Here is a 24,057-nt window from a genome sequence, read left to right as displayed (position 1 = left end):
CACCAGGCTGCCTCCTTTGTGTTACATAGCTAATCGCCTGCTTTTGGTTGAACCCATATCCATCTATGCATCTCTCTCTCATTTTAATAAGTAATAAAATATTCTTAGTGCCTTTAGCTCCTTATGAGGAAAATAATGAAATGTTTACATAAACATACACACTGATGAGCAGTGCCAGCTAGTCGCCAGCTCACAGTTCTACTGATATTCATCTATGCATCCCTCTCTCACTTTTAGGAAATAACAAAGTATTCTTAGTGTCTGTAACTCCTTTTGAGGAAAAAAAATAAAATCTTTTTGGAAACATGCACACAGATGCATGGCATCAGGCTATCTCCTTTGTGTTATGTAACTTACATACAGTAGCAAGTTGCTTGTTTTTGGTTTTACTCTAAACCATCTACACATATCATCATCACTTTTAATAAATTACAAAATATTCTTCAGGCCTGTAGTTCCTTCTGTGGAAAATAAAACATTGCCATAAACATGCATGCAGACAGTTCCAGGCTGCCTTCTTTGTGTTATGTTACTTACCTAGCTAGTTGCCTACTTTAGGTTCAACTCATATCCATTTAAACATCTCACTTCCACTTTTAATAAATAATAAAAAATTCTTAGTGCATAGCTCCATGTGAGGAAACTAATAAAATGTTTATGTAAACATGCACACAGATGCTTGGTGCCAGTCCATGTTGACACATCACCACAGGGAACTTCGGACTGTCGGCACTCATCAGACCATGCTTTTATATTAGCCGATTTAGGGATTTTCCTGTGCAAACAAGATTCATGCATAACAAGAATCAGGGTAGGATTTACTTCTCCGTAAATTGTAAAAATCGCAAATGGAACTTGTATAATAGGAGGGGTCACTGTATATTAGCTCTAGCTCCTACTGCATTGCTGCCATTAGTCAAGAAGAGATATCACAGGTACAGAAATATAGTTTTGTGTACTGACCACTGTACACTTAGACAAGGAGATGGAAAAAAAGTAAACCAAGAACCAGCTCCATGCATGCTGCCACACTCAGGGCAACTCTGAGGGAGTGCAATGCACAGACATTGCCAGCAACATAGGTGTAGCACACTGGTCTAAGCTGATACTGGAAAGAGGACAGGATAGGAACCATCAGAGTCATAGAACAGTTATTGGTTAGGCACACCATAAAGTTGGTATGTATCTGTGACAAATAACAAATTTGTACATGATCAGAACCAGAAAGGCAGTAGTGACTAACTGAACTAATGCCAGAAGGTAATCTTAACTTTAAAAACATGTGTATCAAGAGGGCAATACATTTATAAGGTACTGTATACTGTAATGCATGTGTGAAAGTAAAAGATAAAAGGAAACAATCTTACCCTCCTAGAAAACTAGGCTATAGTAGACATGAGCATCTCAGCTATGTTAACATGCTAATTAGGCTCCAAATGAAAAATAATAGCAGATGCTGAGCACTTGTGTTCATGGCTGGCAAGTCCACAGGGAGTAGTGGAAGCAGCCAGAACTTCATGAACAACAGCTCAAAGTTATGTCAAGAGCTCTCTGAAACATGATAAATGAAGTGTGAAAATTTACTCTAGTAAAATGGATAAACAGTTGACCATGGCTTTTTTTTCTTTTTTTTTTTTCAACATGCGAAGTACATATAAATAAACTGACCAAGGGAGGCAAGAGGTGGACCACACAACATAATGTGACTGAATTGCAAGCTATGAGGTATGTATAGAAGACCAGTTGGCTGGAAAAATACAGTAAAATCAGTAGCACAGAAAAAGGGAAAATAGCAGTTATGTAGGAATAATTCATAAGAAATGCAAGTAAATTATCACGATACTGAATACTGTACCATAGTAAATGTATGCAATAAGCCCTGGCAGCTCTTAAACGGAAATACAGTACACTAATGTAAAAACTGAAACTAAGATGACATATGGCCAAACAGACAAAACTCTGTGACAAGCTCTGGCACCCTTAGTGAAACTGCTGTGCAAAATATCAACGCGGACATGCCAGTTCCACCTGACAGACAAGTTATCCTTAATCAGAGGTGCTGTCATAATAAAACAGTACAGTACCAATAAATGAAGAGAGCATGCCTGAAACAAGGACACACTTGCCAAAAGATGGGAAGAAAAGAACAGGGGACGAATGGAAATGCAGAGGAGATAAAATGGCAGGAAGCACACTGAGGAGATGGTGACAAGCCAGGGCAAGGTACCACATAAGAATGGCTTTGGCACCAAATGGCTGGCAACCTCCATCCTGGTGTACTTTCTGATGTTTACAAAAGTTTGACCTTGTAGGGGATTGTGATAGTCCCCAAATCACCATCATGGTTGTGTGTAGCAGTCAAAGGCAGCCTAACTCTATAAAGATAGATTGCTTCTGTCAGCTGAATATTATCTAGTGGTAGTCAGACTGATATAGAAAATTGGTCCAGCCTGTGTTTTGGGGTTAATCGAATTGTGTTCAACCCCTTAAGAACAGGGTACTTCCTTCGGCTAAATACTGTAGTCATCTAGCAGTTCCTAGACTGGTGTCCCAACTGTCCTTAATGGTTAAGCTTCATTTCTGTAGGTGTTAGAACAAGTGACTACAGGAATAAGTAACTATTACTGTTGTTACTGGGCAATTGCATGACCTGTTGTCACTGAGGTGGAAAAAATCCCGCAAAATAATTTTTTACTGTAATTACAATACAGTACCTATGTTTTTAATCACATGATACAGTTCTTTTCATCAGTAAAGGACCATTCCATTCATCTAGCTTCATTCCACTAATTCAGTTTAACCCTCAACTACTGTACCACAACCATTTTAAAAGTCAACATACTGTATCTCAGCTTAAAGCAACTGAGTAAGTAGTTCAAGTCAGTGGAACCAAAACCTAGTCCTGAAAATTATTTAAGTAATGTACTGCCCAGCTACTTGTACATGCATTCTATCAGTTTTCATGTACCTCACTTCAATCAAGTACTGTATATAATTACTGTATGTACACTCAAAACCTAACTAACCATTTCACAGTGCTGTCCCATCTGCTTCTTCAGGTATTCTTTTGCATTTTCTTCATTCTTGCTACTTTTCTTCATTTGATGACATGATCAGTATAAATACTGTACTTTTGGCAACTAGCAGGTTAGTATGCTAGAAAAATAATACTGTATTCCAAAAATATGAAGTACTGATAATGATATCACAAAACAAACACTTATGTTTCTAAGAGCAAACATTGGAGTTTCAGTAGGGGGTAGAGGGGAAGAAATTCCCACATAGTCTTGTAGTTGAGACCTGGAGGACATTTAGGAAGGTAGTAGTGACATATATGCTCTGGTGATATCTGGAGCAAGTAACTAAGTACCTTAAGGACAAGTTGGTGATTCATGTTGTCATGAGAGAGTACAAGGGTAGAGAGCACATGCACCCCTTGCTCCCTCCCTGGCTATGCTACTGTGTTGTGGATATGTGATGTTGATATGTTTAGTCTGTTCCAGGGCATACTGGTGTCTGATGCAGATAAAAGGGTATTAATGAGAGACCAGTGTAAGGGAAGATGGAAAAAGGGGCCTGAGAAAAGAATTTGTTGTTGGCTGCAGATGATGCAGGTATGGTTCCATGCCTTGGTAAAACAAAGCAGTTGGACTCTGAGTGTGAAAGAGTTTGTGAGAGGATATTGATAGTGAATATAATGATAAGATGGTGATGAGATGTAGTAAGGAGACAAGACAACAAAGTCAATGCCTAAATAGGAGGAGCTGGAGAATGTTGAATGTTATAGGAATTTGGGGATGGACACAGTAGCAGATAAGAGTCAGGTCAGACCTTGATTTGCTACCAGTACAGTACTACTCATATGTAATCCAGTACAACCTGTTTCATGATCAGATTGCTGGCAGCTAAACTGACAGTTTCACTTGTTTGTCCAGTGAAAAGGGTGGCTAGACACCTTGTAAGACTAACAATAAGACTTGTCAAAGGATGAATTAGTTTCTTAAGCCATAGTGGTTATATACTTTAATACAGTAGATGAAGCTCATTAGCTATGGTTAGCAGTTCACCTGAATAACAAGGCCCAGTGTCCTAGGAACCGTGCCCCTGTCCATTGGCAAGTGGTAAGTACTTCCCTGGCTTGGGAGATTTGGGAAGGGCTTGCACCCCGTTCCTAGTAAAACATCCACTTCCATGAATATCAGCAAGAGTAGATGGATTAGGGTCAGCTTGTCTCAACTGATCTGACATGTTTTTGTTAGGGGATCCCTCCTCACATGCTAGTGGGATAGGGCTCTTGATCCAGCTTGATCAACAGCCTCATTGAGGTGGCACAAGTTATGGTGTTGGGTATTGTGGCAATGTGGTCCATAACAATGATGAGTTAGAAGCTCAGGTTTCTTGTCACATTGTATTGGCTTGTGTTGGTATGGACTCATTCACGTTAAGTACAGTATTCAGCTATGTCACTATTTATACAAAAGGATATGATGATTTGCATCTTTAAGATGCCAGTCCTTATTGCATTATTTTATTAATGTGATACACTGACCTTTGGAGATGTGAATAATTACCATTCCTTTGGTACTAAATGCCCTCACTAGACAATGTGGTGTCAGTGGTACAACTGTGTGTGTATTATGTGATTATTCCATTAGACTGAGTTACTACCTGCATAATACATGAATGCCAACTCCAGCTGTATGGTCATGTGGCATGTCTCCATGAGGCATGGTGGTAAAGTGTAGTCTCTGAAAGAGATAACTTGGAATGGAGGAGATCAAGAGTGAGACCACAAACTCTTGAGTGAAACAAGTCATTTCTGCCAAGAGTTTCTTAGGCTAGGAAGAGTTGTTATTTGGAAGCTTGCATGAACGAACTCCTGTGGGTGGAGTTGGAGGGTTAGTGAGGTTATAATTAAGCATCACTGCAGCAGTCTCTGTCATGACTGAGTGATGGCAAAAGATGAAAACCCAGGGAATCAAACATAAGCCAGAGGGTAGAAGAGGGGGGGCAAAAGGACTAAGTATGCTTGAGAAGAATGTGGAGTGAAAGATCAATGACTATTCATATGAAGAGTTGATACAGATGATACATATAAACAGCAAAGTACAGGAGATAGTATGAGGGAGGAAGTAAAGGAGGCTGAAGGGTTGTGTGAAAGATTTTGAATCACAGAAGCTAAGCATTTAGATGGCTGAAAATCCTTTAAGGAAATATACATCAGTAAAGAGTGATTGTGAGTGATGTGAAATATCCAACAGCAAAGACTGAATGTGAGTAAATGAAGTTTTAATATTTCCCTTTGGGGCCAAGTTCAGTCCCATGTCTCCAAAGCAGATAACAGAGAGCATGTAAAGAATGAAAATGAACGATTTTCTCAAATACATAAAAAGAGTACATGTACAACTATTTGTGAAAGTGAAAATTGAAGTAAAGGCAATATTTGAATCAACCGCCAAATTGTGGAAGTGTCACGTGACTGGCCGCCATATTGCATGTGTACAGATGAGGAAGAGGTCCGTGGGTGCCCCTTCAGTTGGACTGTTTCTTGTTAATCACTCTTCGCATTATCATGTAACCTCGTTTAGTTTGCAGGTGAGAATACTTGTACGTTACTGAGAGTCTGGAGATTCCATCTAATGTAACTAAAAGTCTTTGTGTATCATAATTTAAGAGCTAGACAGAAGAACGTAGTGTAGTGAGTTGGGTGCCTCCGACGACCTGTCTACCTCGGCCATTGACTATTACAATTCTCTTTGCGTTGTAGTTGTGGCACACACGGTGCTACTTCTCTCTGCCCATAGCGATATCTTGAAAAAGTTAGGCATTACATTAATTAAGTGAGACTTTCCAGAGTGGGTGGCGTTAACAAGGAGGATGAAAAGAGCGGCATGGTGGAGGTGCAGGTCCCTCCATTTGCCGTGAGCCGTGGTGTCCGCAGTCTTGCCACCCACGGCTGCCACCCTCCACTGGCACTTTATGAAGACCGTACTCCTATGTCCTGTGGTTTTGTGTCTCCTTTTACGTCTGCCTTGGTATAAGAATTTTTAAGTTGGTTTGTGGTTATATGTCAGGAGTTAGGCTAATGTAAGGCATTTGGTGGTTCACATGGAAATACTGTACATCATGATTGTGTCATTCACTGTGTACCGTACAGCATTGTAATTGGCATTGTCCGTGAATTGTGTATGGTACCAGTCTGTAGTTCACAGATGTTGATGTATTTGTAAAGATTAGTAACTGAATGTCATAAGTTGCTAAGATGGTTTAGTATTGTGATAGCAGAACACTATTTCCTCATTTTTGTAATATGGTATTAGTTACTAATAAGTAATATTGTAGCCACTCTTTCCCTTACAAATAGGCACAGTCAACCATCATAGAGGGTGGGGTTTGAAGAGGGAGACTGGTAGAAAACATGCAGAACACAGTTGCATGGCATTTTACTCATTGGACTTGACTGATATCCTTAGTTGACTCCTGATGCTGTAGTATCATATTTGGTATATCAGGGGTGACTGCGTGATATTTTACTCCTTCCAGCGTGTTTTACACTGAGAGAATCTCAACCTTCAAGCATGCCAGATTAGGATAAATTTTTGCTTCTGGGCAAACATAAGATTTGTGGTTAAAGCAGTTTTCCTGATTTTTAAATTAAGGTTTATTTGATTTTGCCTCATTTCTAGCAGAAATGTTATGTTTCAAAAATTAGTGGAATTACATAAGAATCTGTAGCTATCTCGATAGCCATACACCATCATCCTGTAAGGGGTGGCTGATTGACTTTCATTTATGGGGAAGGGCACTAACCATCCACCTACCCACTCGTTGACACGTATGGAACACGTACAAGTTGGTCATGTATATGGTTACCACTCAGTCTTGTAAATGGTTTCCTGGCTTACATGACACTGTTTGGCTTGTCACTCAATGTAGTCACCTGAAAGGAAAGAAGAGTAAGAAAAAGTGACAGGAGAGATGGAAGAAATAGGACGAGAAGAGGGCAGACTGAGAAAAAGAATGATGAAGGAAGAATAAGGCAGCACTACATAAACCCAACCTCCTGTGATGTTAATGATCAAGACTTTCATGAAACCTTACCATGAAAAGTTTGTGAGAGACACTACTTTGTTCATAAATTTTGGCCAGTAGCCAAACCACTGTTACCAGTACCAATACTGTACTTTAAGGATGACAGGATGTCCAAGATAAAAGAATTATTGTAGAGTACCAAGCCCCAGTTGGTGTCATTGCCTCAAGCTCATGTGGTTCATTGTGAATATTCAAGCCACCATAAGCAGCTATTATATCCAGTATCAGCACCTGTAATTAAGTGATATGTACTGTAGTCATAATGAAGTACCGGTAGGAGGCAAAATCAGTAGACAGAAGTGTTTTGGGATTCTTTCAGTGGTGTCACTCCTTTCCCAAGTTCTGTGAACTGTGTTTTTATTTGGCAGTGGAAGACCAGTGTTAAATGGTCTTTGTTTCTTTCTTTCTGTCAGTCTGTCTTATGTTTTGTTATTTCTTAAGATGCTGGCAATGGATATTTGTACTGTACAACCTGCTTCATTGTGATGTACAGAAAAACCTCATTATAATGGACTAATTAAGAGCCTAAGCTATTCCAATAAAAGCGAAATTCCGATAAAAGAGACATCCAGACTTCACCCTCCTTACCCGGACTTTTTGCGATATTTCAGACAATTGCACCAATGGTTTTAAACTTTATTATTGCAGTACTGTACTGTATTATACACTACAGTAATCAGATGGTATAATATACTGTATATAATAATACTGTACTGTACACTGATAAACATGCCTCAGGGCTCTTGTTTGGCGAGCCACAGCTTGCAAATGCGAGTATTTTTTCCCTTCGGCGAACAAATTTTGTATGCAAGTTGCCTTTTGGCGAGATTAAAATACGTCCACTTCAAAACCCAGTAAACTACAAATAAGTACCGGTAAACATCACTCAGATGAACAAAAATGCACGTTGTGATCAATTATTCTTTCCATGTTGCCATTGTGAATGTTTAAAAATAGACAGACGACTGATACTGAGTGTACCCTAATGTTCATGAGACGGTTTGTATACAAACAGAAGCACGTGCTCGCCCAAGAAAGAAAGTTTTTTTTTTTTTTTTTTTTTTGTGTGTGTGTGTGAATTTTCCTATCAATATGATATGTCACAATCATCCATAGTTTCATACAGTCATCAGCAGTCACACAAAGTGGTAATACAATTATATTTGACTGCCTAATCGTTCGTTTTAAGATATCGTTCACCTGTAATGAAGGCTTGGCCATACATTAGCCCAGTACTGCCTAATGTTGATCATTTCTGATTATGTAAATAATGTAAATGGTGTCAGTCGTGGCAGTGGCGAGAGTTTACAGAAACTGTGAACAAATAGGTTCCAGGCTTCTGTTGGTGTCGTGATGTTCCAGAAGACACCTTCTCGAATTCCTTAATTCCACCTGACTGGAGAGGGAATGGATACTCTGCATTACATTCCAGAGCTGATGGGGACTGCCTAATGAATTCCATCTCGATATTCTTATGTGGAAAAGAATCATTAACGGATACACTCAGGGAAGCAGTTGCAGCTGAACTCACATTTAACTCAGAACATTATTCCCTTCATCGCTAACTGACAAACATGGACGTTTCCATTGCGCAGCATGCACTGACAGACAGTGAGCTCACAGATCTCTCAGATGTTGCCAGTGTGATAAGAAAAGAAGATGAAAAAACCCTGGTAAAAGGACGCTGGTGTTCAGTGATTCATTTGTGGGCAGTCAGTACTCTGTTAAACGCCAATACACACTGTCTTTCCAGATGTTCCTCATTATGCTAGAGAGCTGTACAGTACTACAATCCAGCCTGCATATACAACAGAAGCAAAATTCTCTGCTGTAGCAGAAAAACACTAAATCACCATATTGTGGAGTCGTGCTGGCACTCTGGACAACACACCTGGTGCTATCTACATGCCCAGTCATGTTGTGCCCCTTGTTAAGATGTGTAACCCCAAAGACGAGCAACAATCCCACAAAAGCACTACAGAAAAGGCGCATCATATTTTGCCCCAAGACCAATCTGGTCATTCTGTTCCTCCCAAAACACAATCAAAGAAACCACATGGACTTAAAATGGGAAACATTAGACACTATTTCACAACTCCACAAAAACCAGACAGACCAGTTGATGACATGGCAAATACTAATGTTTCACAGTCATCAAAATGCCCATCCAACCATGAGGTGGATATTCCAAAAAAAAAGGCCATCATGACACCCACTCCAACAGGGAAAATTACCACTGCTACAGGAAGAAAAGTCAGGTCAGAGTGGTTCAAAAGCTTTTCGTGGTTGGAGCTCTCTTCTAACGAAATTGGGGAAGATGTTTTGCTGTGCAAATACTGCAAATGTGCCGGGGAAAGAGTTGCAGGAAAGACAGACTTTACCACGGGCAACAAACAGTTCAAGCTGGATAGTATGAAAAAGCATAATTCCTCCAGTCATCATAAGGCAGCACAAAGTGTATACATAAACAGACAGAAATATCCAATTGTGACGATTGCAGACAGGATGAAAACCAAAGTTGATGAAGATATGGTGAAAGATCTCATGATGAAATTTAACATAGCTTACACAATTGCAAAATTGGAGCTGCCGTTCACAAACTTTAAGCCATTAGTGCACACTCATGTGAAAAATGGAGTGAATATAAGTAGCCGGTATGCCAATGACTTGAAATGCGCAGAATTCATTGCAGCTATTGCTGATGAACTGGATACAGGTCTTGCTCAGAAAATCAGGGACTCCCCATATGTTACTCTGATGATAGATGGTGCTACCGACAAGGGAGTGATAGAAAATGAAGTGATTTGTCTTCGAATCCTTGTGTAAGGAATTGGCACAAATGTGTTTGTAGGATTAGTTCCAGTAAAGCACACAAATGCTCAAGGATTGGTTGATGCAGTTTATACAGCACTGGATAATATTGGTCTCAGCAAGGAAATTTTTAGTGACAAGCATGTTTGCTTTACAGCAGATGGGGCCTCAGTAAATTAGGGGCATAAAAATGGAGTGCAGGCCGTGCAGAAAACAACATATCCCTATCTGATCCAGACATCCCTATCTGATCAATTTCTGGTGCGTGCCACACAGACCCGAGCTATGTGTAAACCAAGTCTTGAAGAAAGAGAACTGCCCCAAAGCTGTAGAAATAATTGACATGATGGACCTCATCTTCAAGACATAACATTTCAGTCCAAAATCTAGGCGTGAACCTAAATCTGTTGCTAAAGAACTGGAATTAGTAAATGTGAGAATGCCCACACAGGTGAAAGGGACTAGATGGGTCCCACATGTTCACAAGGCCCTTGGGGTGTTATTGCTGACACCTGGATAATTTACATCTGTTGTAACCCACATGGAACACCTGGCGGCCTCGCATCAGGGTGCTGAAATACAAGGCAGGGCTAAGATGATCCTCAGGTTGTTCGAAAGGGGGACTTCATTCTGTTTGCACATGCAATGCTTGATCTCTATGATCAACTCAAATACCTCAGCCTGACGCTGCAAATGGGTAAAGTTACATTGCCACTGGCACCTGCATGGCTGCAAGCTATGATAGCTTTAGTCCACCTTCTGTCCACTGTTAGAGCCAAAATACAGTTTGAGTCAATGCCTGAAACCTTCCAGGGTGTGTCCATCAGCATACTTACTGAGGCGTCTGTTTCTGACAGCTCTGCAATCAAGAAACTGGTGAACTGCACCATCCAGGCCCTTGAACAAAGGTTCGCCAATATTATCTCAGGAAGTCCAGAAATTTCATCTGTCTCTGTATGTCAAGATGCAGCAACCGCCATGGCCTGCCTTTGTCACTGTTTTATAACAGACAAGTGGCCCAAGGACACACAGCAGCTGGCTCAATATGGAAAAGACCAACTTAGGTTTCTGCTAGAACATTTCAAAGAACTTTTGAGCAGGAAATTATGTGATTTTGAAGCCACATTAACTGAGTATCATCATTTAAAAGTTCTGATGGTAAATGAATTCTCTCATCTCGATCAAATCACACAGTGGGCCACATTACTTATGAGGGAGCCATAGAAGACCCAGTTCCGGAATGTATTGCTAGTGGCCTCCATCATGCTGGCAATACCAATGTCTAGTGCTGAATGCGAAAGAATCATCTCTGCCCAGAACTGGATAAAATCGGATGAGTGAAGTTGTTTGGGCACATACAGTTAATCAGGTCATTCAAATATCAACCTCAGATCCACCACTTGAATGCTGGGATTCCGAACAAGCTGTAAGAAAGTGGCTGTCACGGCCCAAGGGAGCAAAACCATGGAAATGGGACTATACATCATGGGCGACTCAAGAAGATCTTTGGTGTACTAAACTCATGGAAGATTCACCCTGAATTATGTTGTAGTATGTTATAGTACATGAACAGTTTCAGTGTGTTCAGTTTTTTTTTTTCATTTTCATTTATTTTATTTACTGGTATATATTTTAGAAACTCAAAGATGGCTTCAGATCTTTTCTAGTCTAGTTAAACTTTTTTTTTTTACATAGCTTAGGTATAAAATGCTACAATATTTCATTATTTTTAATGATATTTTATTTTGTTTTTTATTTTAGTTTCATATTTTAGTTTTGCTGTTGCACAAGAATTCCAGATTATTTTGTACATATAGTATTAGCAGTGGTTCTTATTGTTTTATTCCAGATGAAATGGAGAAAACAGTAGATTCTTTATCTAGTCTTTTTTTTTTTTTTTTTTTTTTTTTTTTGAGATACTTAGTTTAAGTAAAAAATGTTGCGATATTTCATTGCTACAGTATTTAATTTAATTTTGTTTTTGTTTTAGTTTCTTATTTTAGTTTTGCTGTTCCATAAGAACTCCAAATTACTTTGTAGTATTAGCCAGTAGTTCATTATTTTATTCCATATAGAATGGAGATGTTTTTATTTTCACTGTGTTGTAAAAGGAGTTTTGTTATTTAATTATTTCTTCAAGTTCTTGTTAGATGTTATATACCTTGTGGCCACCATTAGTAATCAACAATACGCATGCAACAAACCCCATTATATGATTCTAATCATCACAATGTGTAAATAAATATATATATTTACTGCTCGTAAAATATTTCGGTTAGTAGTCAGTTTGGCTACTAAAAATTTATTTGGTTTGTAAATCTGAAACCTTAGGAGCCAGATGGCTCGCAACCATCAGCAGTTAGCGAGAGCCCTGTGCTTTTTATATATCTTATTGCAGTGAACATAGCTGTGGTGGTCAGGCAATCGAGACTGCTTCTGGCTTATCGGACTTTTTCCAATACAGTATACAAGAATTTAGTCCGGGAGCTCCTTGATTCTGATAAAAACGAATTTTGGTCAATTAAAGCCCGTTACATTGAGGTTTTACGGTATTTTGAGGTAAGGTGAAGGAAAGTGCTTGGTTCCTCAGTGTGAGTGTTCCAGTCTGAAATGAACGGAATCTCATTTTACTGATCATCATCCTTCGCGTGTGTATGTGTGTCAAAACAATTTTATTAATTTAAAAAAAAAGTAATGAAGGGATCTCCACTTCTAAAAGTTTAGTCTAAGATGAGGAAAGTCATGTGAAGAAAGCAAGAATGATGTCTATGGGCTATGGGTTTAACTCTTTCATCAAATGGTAGGTGATGATGACCATCCTCCACACACATGATGTAGTGCTGCCTATTTTTTCCAGCCCCTTTCTCTTTCTGTCTCTTTGTCTGACCTCCTCTCTTCATAATTTGTCCCTTTCTTTTGTCACCTTTTCTCACTCATCTTTTCTCATCTGGTGACTAAACACTGAGTGACAAGCACAATGGTTTCCTGTAACAGTATAACCAGATTATGGAGTGAAGTGGAGCATTTTGTGGTGCCCATATTATGTGGGTGGAAAGACAGAAGTGTGGCATCCATCCAGGAACCAAATCTCAACACTTCCCCATGACTTGTTGTGACGAAGTGCTTTCGGCTGCAAGGGAACATCAGTTCACTGTACGCAACAGCCCTACAGGGGCAGTTGCTTGCCTGTGGTTGATGAGTCCATTTAGCCAGACAGATGGCTTGATCAGCAATAGCAACTAGACTCATTCATCTGTGGTTGAGCTGTGAGGCATCCCATGATCATTGTGTAGGTGGTTCTTATTCTGTGTCAGGGATGTGTCCCAGATGTCATGTTCAGGAAATCATAGCTTTCTCCATATGTTTGGTCCTGTTAATTGGTGAGCTGGCATACTGTAGGTATCATTGAAATTTTAAGTTGCTTTGTTTCTGTAATTCACCTTACACATGCATGCTATTCCTACACCCCAACCACCCACAGACATTGCCTCATATGCAGATGACATCACCAGAACAACCACACACCACATTGCAGACAGTTTGGACACAGGACCACCTCAGCACACTGCAGACTTGGGTTGAGGACAACAGGCTGAGGATTGCCCCAGCCAAAGTACTCCCTCCCTATCTCACATAAAGTATACTGGTATGTGCCACCCCACTTCCCTGCCAAGATCCTTGAAGTGACAGATGACACCAGACCCACCTTCAAGAACCATGTACAGGACATCAAGAGGTAGTACACCACCAGACTCAAAGCAGTCAGGGCAACTGCTGAGCCAGACTTTGCACAGCAAAAAGAAACACTTCCTTCACTCTGCAAACAATACATTAGATGAGTTATTTCCTATGACTCCACGGCATGGGCTTAGATCCTGTCTAATGCCCATTACAACAGCTTGCAAATTGTATAGAACAACACCATACACATGCACCAAAACCACTCCCACAACTCATTGACACTCTGAAACTAAAGTCCTCCCTGACAGATTACCTTGATATGAGGGCCACACAGTTCTATGGAGCTGCCTGTTCCAGTGCACAACACCCTTGTCATTACGTGCATCCCTACATAAACATTTTCAAACCCTCAACAGCATCCTACCTCTCGACATTCCAACACTAGCCGTGAAGAAACTCCTACATACCCTTTCCATGTGCTGGGCAATACCTTGCCTTGATCACAAGTGCAGCCTCCCCACCTGATATCTACCCATTGGAGGTGTCCTTAAATAGAGGTGTTTGAGTTCACCTAGCTTGGCTTAGAGCAGGACATAATCAGCCCTCTTCAGCTACCAGCTTAGATTTGGGTTGAGTGAAATCACAAGACACATGCCCATCTTGTAGGGTAGGCTCACACAATCTAGCACACATAATGGACCACTGCATAGCACATGCCACATTAAGATGCAGACACAGTGGTGTAGGGAACCTATGGGTCAACCCTGTAGGGGCAATAGCTTATCTGTGGTCAGTGGGTCCACCTGATCAGATAGACCTGGGTTGCACGACAGCAATGACTGTGGAATTAACAGCAAAAGAGAACTTTAAAAAAGGCGATGTATAACAGATTTAATGTGGTACTGTGATGCTGAGTGCCTTATTGTATTCAGATATTGTAACACTTGACTGTGTAAGCTGTTGTGACAGTTTGCAGTACCAATATGCAAGTGATAACTATTATTTGATTAAATTAAAGAGGTGCAGTGGCCTCCCATCCAGTATGGTACTGTAATTAGTTCAGTCAGCACTGCAATACTGGACTGATTCTTTACTGGACAAATAATCAACCTTACGGGGAAATGATTTAGATCAGACAAGACTCTAATTTAAGGTGTGACTCTAATTAAAGGCACAAGAATACCTAGATTGTTGTAAATAATTGTAGGCAAACACACTATTGCAGCTTGGCATGATGGATAAGGGCTGGTAGAAGAAAATGATACCATCCAACACACTGTTAGAGTGTTTTAGCATGCCACCAAGCACAAGGAGACCAACATTCAATGACATCACCTCTCCTGGCCAGTGTCTGTTCTCATTGGCTGTGACACCTCTCAGCCACCTAGAATAGTGGACCCCCACCTGGGATTTCATGCACATCTGCGGAAACAAAACATACTCTGTTTCGTTTTGTTTATAAAGGCTCCAATATGCTTGCATGTGTCAGCCTTGGTCACCTGATGGAAGCTCTCCGTGCTGCTCGATCTCTGGCAGGCTCCCTATTCAGTTCCTTATCCCAGGGGTCACACACTATGACCTTGTTCCAGGTCTTTTTTGGTCTGCCTCTCGCAACCCTACCCCTAACATTCACACTTCTTATTTTCTGCACCCAGTTGTCATCCCCCATCCTCTCCACATACCTAGACCATCCCAATCTACCCATTCCCATCACAACACCAATACACCCCGGTCCCATCCTTCCTCTCAACTCCACCATCAAAAGCATTCAGGGACACACTGTACATCCACCTAATCATTGTCATTTCTGTATCTTTGAGCCTACGAATTTCCTTTTCCTCTACAGCCTAGGTCTCACTAGCATACAGCATTACATTTCTAACATATGCTGCACACAAAGATCCCTTAGCATGGAGTGAGAGCCCTCTCAATGTCTGGAAAGGCAACATCTCACTGAACTTCTTTCAACTACGCCTCATTCTAACCACAGAGCTAGCTCCAGTCCCATTTCCAGCACATAACATGTCTCCCAGGTAACAAAACACCTCCACACACTCAAGAGACTCACCAGCAAGATCAATCCTTTCATGCCTGACGATCTCCACATGCTCTCCCCGACACGCTGCACACATGAACTTGTGGGTTACCTCTAATACCACTATACTGTATCTCTTATGCATCCACTTATCACACTGCACAAGATGGAATTACAAGTACTTCCCATGCGCGTGTGGCAACCTGCACATGGCCACTAACGAAAGTTTTCTGTACTAAGCTCTTCCCCCTCCCCCCTCCCGTATTTTGAGTGTTTCCCATACTAAAGGCGATTGGTACTGAAGAAACGTGTTGGACATGAGGCCACTGTATAGCAGAACCACCATATGAACGAGTTCTGTACACAACCAGTAAATATACAGTAGTCAGATATTTTTGGACTATCAGTACAGTACTGTATATGAGTTCCTGTATTATTTATACTGTATCCTGCTGGTAAATACATCTGTGACATGTTATGTTATGTATTGAAACCATGGTCCATGCTAACATGTTTAGGCCTTCTTGCAAGATTTCAGCTCTCCATGTCATGATCTTGAGCCATTTCCCTTCTCATACCCCTTTCCCAAAGGGCTGCTAGCAGGATCTCATCCCAGATCTTCCTTGGTTTACACCTTGGCATTCTTTCCATATTTATATGAGTAATTGTGATTTTTGTCAGTCAACTACCATCCCCTTTCCTTTCAACATGTCCAAATCATCTTAACCTACCAGTTTGCATAATTTCTGAAGTATCTCTGTACCAGATCTCTTGAAGCACACTTTTATGAGCTCCAGTTCAATCATTCAGGGACAGAGAATGAATTGTTAGGCATTGCTGCAGTGAACTGCAACCTCATTAGCTGCTGCATGTCTCCGACAACAAATTATTTTGTTTTGTGTACGTACAGTTGTTGTAAAGAATCTCATCTTTAGTAGTTTTTGTAAAAGTACAGTGGGCTTTAATCTGGCATCAGTCATTCATCCTCCTACTGGCAGCAGATTCAGCTATTGAAATCATGTGGTGGTGGTAATGTAATAGCAAGAGTGTTTTATGAGATTTTATGAAATCTTTAGTCTTGTGAAAGGTCAGTTTAAACAAAAATCAGATCTCAAAACTCTTTCCAGCTCCAGCCATGCAACAGTATCATGTGAATTCAGTCAGTAGTCCATAACTCTACCACATAACCACCACTGTGTCTTACCAGTCATCTGTCATAGCACAGGTATTCCTTAATAGTTTCCTGTCCACTGTTCTCAGTCTTGACAGTTATTCCTTTGTACAAAGGGGTTTCTATCCTGAGCTGAAAGATGCTGCTTGGCATTAGTGTTGCTTAAGGCAGGAGAGGATAATGGGGATTTATTTTAGCTCTTTTAGTTTGAGAGCTCCCTTCTGTCCATCCATCCATCCACCATCCAGTCCTATGTTGCCCCATGAGAAACGTAAGAGCCTGGGGCTAGGCAAGTTGGTCTTGACATGTAAGATGAGAGTAACCAGCCTCACTCATCCCTGAGTGCTATTACATGAGCAATAAACCCCAACCACCCCTTGGATATAAGCCTGCACCAGCTCAATGCTATTAGAGCACTGAAATAACACACTAAACCACCAGACGCCATAATTTGGTTATATGGTTACCACCCTGTGTAGTAAATGGTTTCCTGGTGTACAGGAAACCATTTGGCTTGTCACTCATTGTAGTCATCCAAAGGCAGATGAAAGAGGAAAGAGTGAAGGAAAGAAAGACGGAAGAGGGAGTTTTAACTCACCCATAGGCGAAGGAAGAGGAAAGACCAAAGAGGAAGGAAGAGAGGAAAGGTCAGACACTCAAAGCGTATATACTTAAAATAATTGTGCCAGGGTATGGCATTATTCAATAAAACCATGCCCTTAAACTGAATGGATTAAATTTCATTCCATACCAGTGCCTCATGCCCCTCAAATTTGTGTACCTTGAGGTAATATGGTGATCCCTTGATTATCATACATAGTTGGCACCAAGCCTAGTGCATCATAATGAAGCACAAAACTTATGGATTTTATCCTGATTGGTACTGGGCATCCCACTCATAAACCTCAGTTTCCACTATTATAACAATTTATAAATGCTAATACACGCATACTCTTATGATGAATATCAGAAATACAGTATGTATAGGCATGGTTAGGTTAATAGAAAAGTGATAAAGAGGGCACAGTAAGGAAGAAATGTACCATAGCAAGACCTGAGATTGACTGGAGGTAAGGGATTCAGAAGTTAGAGGGTGGAGGAATTGTGGTCACCACCTACGATAAACTCCTTCAGTAGGGTCTCATCTTTGAATCCCTCAGAGTCATCAGTAACCACAGATACTGCACCATCATTGTCAGCAGAACCAGTTCAAGCGCACAATAATGATGTTTTTTAGCTGAAATTTGTGCAATAACAGCAGAAGTGCAGATTTTCATCTTGCAGTATTAACAAGAACCGCTATAACCAGGTGCGCGGTAACCAAGGGATCATTTTACTGTACATATATACTGTACTGTGGTAATGGTAATCACTCACTCACTTTTTGACTGATTACTTATGAAGTGGTGCTGCTCTGTTACCGTACCTTATATGCCAGTAGCTGCAAACTCCTGACCTTGTACCAGGACATGTAATATCTTCATAGTTATTCACTGTACTGTACACTCTCATCTTCATTTCAGACAGTATCACCACTTACTGCTGTGCATTGCTTCAGTGTAAACCTCTGCTATGTTACTGCTGTTCTCTTGTTCTTCGTTCATATTATTTTTAAATGCAGATATATCTTGCTGATTTTATGTTCAGTATTGTGACTTTTTTTTTTTTTTTTTTTTTTTTTTAAATGTGCATTTCTCATATACTGTATGTGATTGAATTATAATACGGTACATTGTCTTTATCAACAGTACATCTCCATATGCTTCTAGTGCACAGTACTGTATTTTCATAATCTCAAGTAAATCATGAAATACTGTACATATTTACATTTGAAGATATTTTCTTTATCAATAAATTCATTTTTTTGTTTTTTGTTTTGTTTTACAGTGGTTGGGACAACAACCACCAGAGGATAGGAGGAGGCTGGGTGCCACTGTTCAGTGAGGCGAACATCATGAGCAAGGATCCAGGGGATGCAACCACGCCTGTCAGGCGCTCTGCTCGGGCGCGCAAGCCAAATTCTCGTTTTGCTGATGATGAAGTGGAAGGGTGCTTTAAAAAGATTGTTACTGGCATAGGGCTGCCAGAAACCACCACCTCTTCTCTTCCCAGCACAGTTATTGGGCGGCCAAAGAAAACAATCAAGAAAAAGGACTGTCATTCTGAAGAAAAAAGTGAAAGAAAGAGTGAGGAAGAAGATGGAACTGAGAAGTGTGTAAAAAGTAAGCTTGAATTTCTCAGTGATGAGTCACAAAGAGAAGTGAAAGGTTGTCAGGTATTATCTGAAGCATTGGCTAGTGCAAAGAAAGATGTCAAGGACACTGCCTTAGATGTTCTAGTGAATGGTTTGGGGAATGAAGATGAAACTGAGAAAAGTTCTGTTGAAAAGCTGAAGGCAGAAAGGGAGGAAACTATTGAGACAGGGAGAAAAGGCAGATTTTCCAAGAGAGAAGAAATGGAATGCTCTCCGAAAGAAACGAAAAAACGTGTACTGGTAGGCAAAAAACGAGGGAAAGGGAAAAAGAGCGAAGAGGAAGAGGAACCAGAAGGAAATAAGAGTAGTGATAAAGAAATGGGAAGTGTTAATGGTGATGGTGAAGACAAAAATAAGAATTCTAATGTAGAAGCTGATAAGTTGGCCAGTGTTGCAAGTATGATGGCTGATGAGAAAGCTAGAAAAATCCCAGATACTGGACTATGTAAGATGGATATTGATGAAAGTGAAGGTAGCACCAGCAGTGTAATTAACAGTAGATTAGGGAAACCTGGCGATACCGATTGTAGATTAGAGGATGCTGCAAGTGGTGAAAGTAGTCAGTGTGAATATGCAAGAAGTGAAAAAGCTTCATTTAAATGTGAAGGTGTTACAGGAACAGAAAACGAAGAAAATAGAAGATTGGAGTCAAGTCAGACTGATGAAATTGGTGGTAAAACTAAGAATACTGATATCTCTAAAAACATAAAAGAGAAACAGCCAGCTAAGATTGATGTATATGAAAAGAACATAGATCTTATTAATGGTGATATCAGTTCTGAAAATGTTCATGGTCGTAAGTCATCAGAAATGAGCTCAAGCACATGCACTAGATCACTTGAAGGTGATACAGAAAACATAGAGAAACTGGTAGATAGTAGTCACAGAGAGAAAAGTTTTAAGGACAGTGTTGAAAATGTGCCTTTGGATAAAACCCCTTCTGACTCTAAAGAATCCAGTGATGCATACGGTTCCAGCATTAGTGGAGGTGAGGCAAGAGACAAGATACAGGGAGGTAAGAGCGGAGGAGGCCGAAGAAGATTAATTCAGAGTGACAGCACAGACTCCACTGACAGTGACACTTCTAGCCCTGTGAGACGTAGAGGTCGTAGTGGACATCAGGTGCTCTCCGAGGGTCTGGGAGATGATAGAAAGGAGAGATCATCTCTCCCAAAGGGTAATCAACCACATCCTAAGGCTTCATCACAACCCACCAAAACTGTTCAGTCACCAGCAAAGGTTCTGACACCACCAGCCAAAGCAGCACACCGCCTCACAAAACCTGAACAGTCTCCATCCAAGGATGCAACAACAGTACCAACCAAGGCTATAGCACCATTACCAACCAAGGCCACAGCACCAGCAACCATAACTGTACAGTCACCAGCCAAAGCTCCAGTAATGCCATCCAAGGCTCATCTACCATCCAGAGCTGAACCATCATCTGGAAAGTCTCCAGTAGTACCATCCAAATTGGTACAGTCAACCAAGGCATCATTGCCAAGCAAGACTCCAACCTCAGCTGTTGAGTTGCCAGCCAAGGCATCAGTAGTACAACCAACCAAAGTTGTACAGTCACCAGCCAGAGTTTCTGAATCACCAACCAAGAGTTCTGCTGTAGCAGTCAGAGTTGTTGAGTTGTCTACCAGAGCTGCTGAGTCACCAACCAAGACTTTATTAGTACCAGCTAAAGCTCTTGAGTCACCAGTAAAGACTTCAGTAGTACAGACCAAAGCTGTAGAGTCACCAACCAAGTCTCCATCACTACCATCCAAGGCAACATCACTATCAGTACCAGCTAAAGCATTTGAGTCATCAGCCAAGACTCCATCACTACCATCCAAGGCACCATCACTGTCAGTACCAGCTAAAGCATTTGAGTCACCAGCCAAGACTCCATCACTGTCACCCAGAGCTAAAGATTCATCACCAAAATCTGTTGAACCACCAGTGAAAGCTGTTGAGTTACCAGTCACTACTGTTGAGTCACCTGTCAAGGCATCACCACTTCCAGCCAAAGTTGTCGAGTCACCAGCCAAGGCTCCTCCACTTCCAGCCAGAGATGTTGAGTTACCAACCAAGACTCCCTCAATACCAATTAAAGCTCCTGAGTTGCCAGTCAAAACTGTAGATTCACCACCTAAATATCATGAGGATGTTGAGCCATCAACTAAGACTATTGAGTTAGCAACTAAAAGTGGTGAGTCACCAGCCAAAGCTGTAGGCCACCAGCACACAACAGCCAAGACTTCAACACAAGCACCTAGACCTATAGAACCAAGGAGTAAAACTGTACTCACACCAACTAAGGTTTCGTTATCAGCCAAACCTGCTCAGTCAGCAGCCAAGACTTCATTTGCACTACCCAGAGCTGAACAGTCAGATGCTGAGGATTCATTATCACAGTCACCAACCAGAGTTGCACAGTCATCAACTAAAGCTTCAGCACCTTTAAATAAATCTGAACTGTCATCAACCAAGACTGTACAGTTGTCACCAAAAGCTTCTGTGTTGCCCCCACCCATGGCTTCACCTCCTTCAGCCAAAGGTAGAGCATCACTATCTAAGACTGGATCACCAACTGCAAAGGTATCTGAACCTCAGAAAAAGAAAGACGATCATAAGGAGAAACAACTAGGTGATGCTTGTGGAGGAAGTCGAATGTGCTTGCCTAATTTTTCTTTTGAAACTATACCCTTGCCACCTGAGACACAACAAACAGCATCAGCATTGTGTAAATTGGTAGAGGAAAGTAAAAGTGAAAGGGAAAGAAATATTTTGGAGGAGCATAAGAGAAGTGAGACAGTAGAGGCACATAGTTCATCACCTGAAGGTGAGGGGATGCCAAAGACTAAAAAGAGGAGAGAAGAAGAATCCAGCAGTGAACAGGAGAGTCAGATTCCATACTACAGTGAGGATGATCAGAAGAGAAAATTACCCATAGAGTCTAGAGATATAGAGTACAGAAAAAGAAGAAAAGTGGAACATAATTTACCAGTATATGATGATACTTTACCCAAAGATACTTTATCAGAAACTGATGATGGTTTATCACTTGATGTTGAGCAGTATAGTAGTTCCAGGGATGTGCCGTCTGCTTCACACATTTCTCCTCCAAGTGATGTGAAACTTAGTACAAATTTTGAAGATAAATCCACAAATATGCTGAATGTCCCCAAAGAAAATAATTCTGAATTCAGTAAGAATCGGAAAAGTTCAGACGAACATGTCATAAGTGTATCTGAGTCATGTCCTTTAGGAACAAACTTCAGGCTCGAAGAAATTCAGGTACCTCAGGGAAGTAATACAAACAAGGAGGGAGAAAGTGGAAGACAGCTAGCAGGAATAGATCATGAGAGTATGAAGTCACCTTATATGTCCAAGGAAAACATAGACCAGAGTGATTCTGATGCTACTGGTGCTTTTATGCATGTGTCTTTACCACTTGATGGATCATCTATACCCTTCATTAGTGATAGTTCAGGTGTCAGCGGTTCATGTGAAATACCAGGGCTTTCAATTTTATCCTCCAAATGTACTGATTCTGAATTGTCAAGCAGATTGAGTAATCCCAAAGATGATATAAGCAAGGTGTCTGGTGACATCCAGGGTCTTTTAACATCAGCTGCTGTAGGGACAGCTAGTCTACTTAAAGATAGAAATCTTGATTCTATGGGAGAATACCATCAAGAAAAAAACATTTATATAAGTAAGCAGGTGAAAGTTGAACAAGAGTCAAATGCAGGTGTTGGTGGCAGTAGAGTTGAAGATATTCACATGGAAGATGACTTGAGACATGAAGACACCACAGTTAAGATGAAAACTGAGAGTGAAGTAAGTTTACCAGTAGTAAAAATTGAAGAACATTCCTTTGGTAGTAAGGTTGAAGAAATCAAGCTAACTGATGAGGAACTCAAAGAACAAGAAAGAAAACAAGTGGAAAAGGATAGAAGGAATAAGGAGGTAGTGGAGCAAAGACTGAAGAGTTTTACACACTTAGAAGAGAATGTCTACCTTGGAGAAAGAAGGAAAACCAAGAGGAGTAAGGAAGTACGTCGCATGCTGTGTGATTGCTCTCTCACAAAGGAAGAAATTGCCCGGGGAGATGTTGGTTGTGGGGATGATTGTCTCAACAGACTTCTGATGATTGAATGGTAAGCTCATTGTTTTTATTTTTTCATATAGCTATGCTGTATTTAATAATGTGGCATAATGTTGCAGTATGAGACAAGGTTTACAGTGTATAGTTCGTATTTTTGGGCCTTAATTTTATTCTTACCATCCTCAGACAGTATTATTCACCTTAGAAACACCTCATGGTGTAGAGACTAGAAACAATATCCATTAACCCCTCTAGTGTGTTTATTCATATAATTTTGGCGCCTGGTGGTTTAGTGGGTAGTACGGCATTCCAATCGAATTGAGCCGGCGAAGGTTTATATCCAAGGGGTGGTTGGGGTTTATTGCTCATATAATGCCACTTTGGGATGAGTGAGGCTGGTCACTCTCATCTTAAATGTCAGGACCAACTTCCCTAGTCCCAGGCTCCTACGTTCCTCGTGGGGTAGCGTAGGATTGAATGATGGATGATGATGAAAGACTTCATTGTGTAGAGGCTAGAAACAATATCCATTAACCCCTCTAGTGTGTTTATTCATATATTTATTTTACTGCCTGACAGTTTATTCGGCTTAGAGACACTGGTCCTAATGAAACATATTGGGGAATTGCCTACTGGTATGTTTATTACATGAGTTCAGTGGGGATATATCAGAAGGCCTGCCAGAGTTACTCCTTTGTGATTTTAAAGTGCGTTAGCCTTACAAAAATCCAAAACCAAATTAACAGAAGTTCATAATTCACTCATTTCTCTCATTTAAAGAGATCAAAAACTACTCATCATGGTCATCATCATCATCACACTAACATTTCATTGATGACACTATTTAATTATTACACAGTCATGGTACTAAAGCAACCCTAGGCCAGCTCCCCCCCCCCCTTTTTTTTTTT

At 40.6% G+C, this 24,057-nt stretch overlaps 1 protein-coding gene across 1 annotated transcript in view; it reads left to right on the top strand.

Annotated features, from left to right (window-relative positions):
• Nucleotides 1–18,676: 18,676 nt before the first annotated feature.
• Nucleotides 18,677–24,057, top strand: part of Set2 (SET domain containing 2) — a 147,143-nt gene continuing 141,762 nt past the window's right edge. The window contains exon 1 of the mRNA XM_080275949.1: nt 18,677–23,198. Coding sequence (XP_080132075.1) covers nt 18,745–23,198 — 4,454 coding nt within the window. The 5' untranslated portion in view covers nt 18,677–18,744. The remainder of the gene's footprint in view (nt 23,199–24,057) is intronic.

The sequence above is a fragment of the Coenobita brevimanus genome, chromosome 63, assembly GCF_032717465.1.
Source record: "Coenobita brevimanus isolate Jiangsu-jjx chromosome 63, ASM3271746v2, whole genome shotgun sequence".
Classification (NCBI taxonomy): domain Eukaryota; kingdom Metazoa; phylum Arthropoda; class Malacostraca; order Decapoda; family Coenobitidae; genus Coenobita; species Coenobita brevimanus.
The sequence above is the reverse complement of the archived record's forward strand: the minus strand, read 5'-3'. Positions and strand labels throughout refer to the sequence as shown.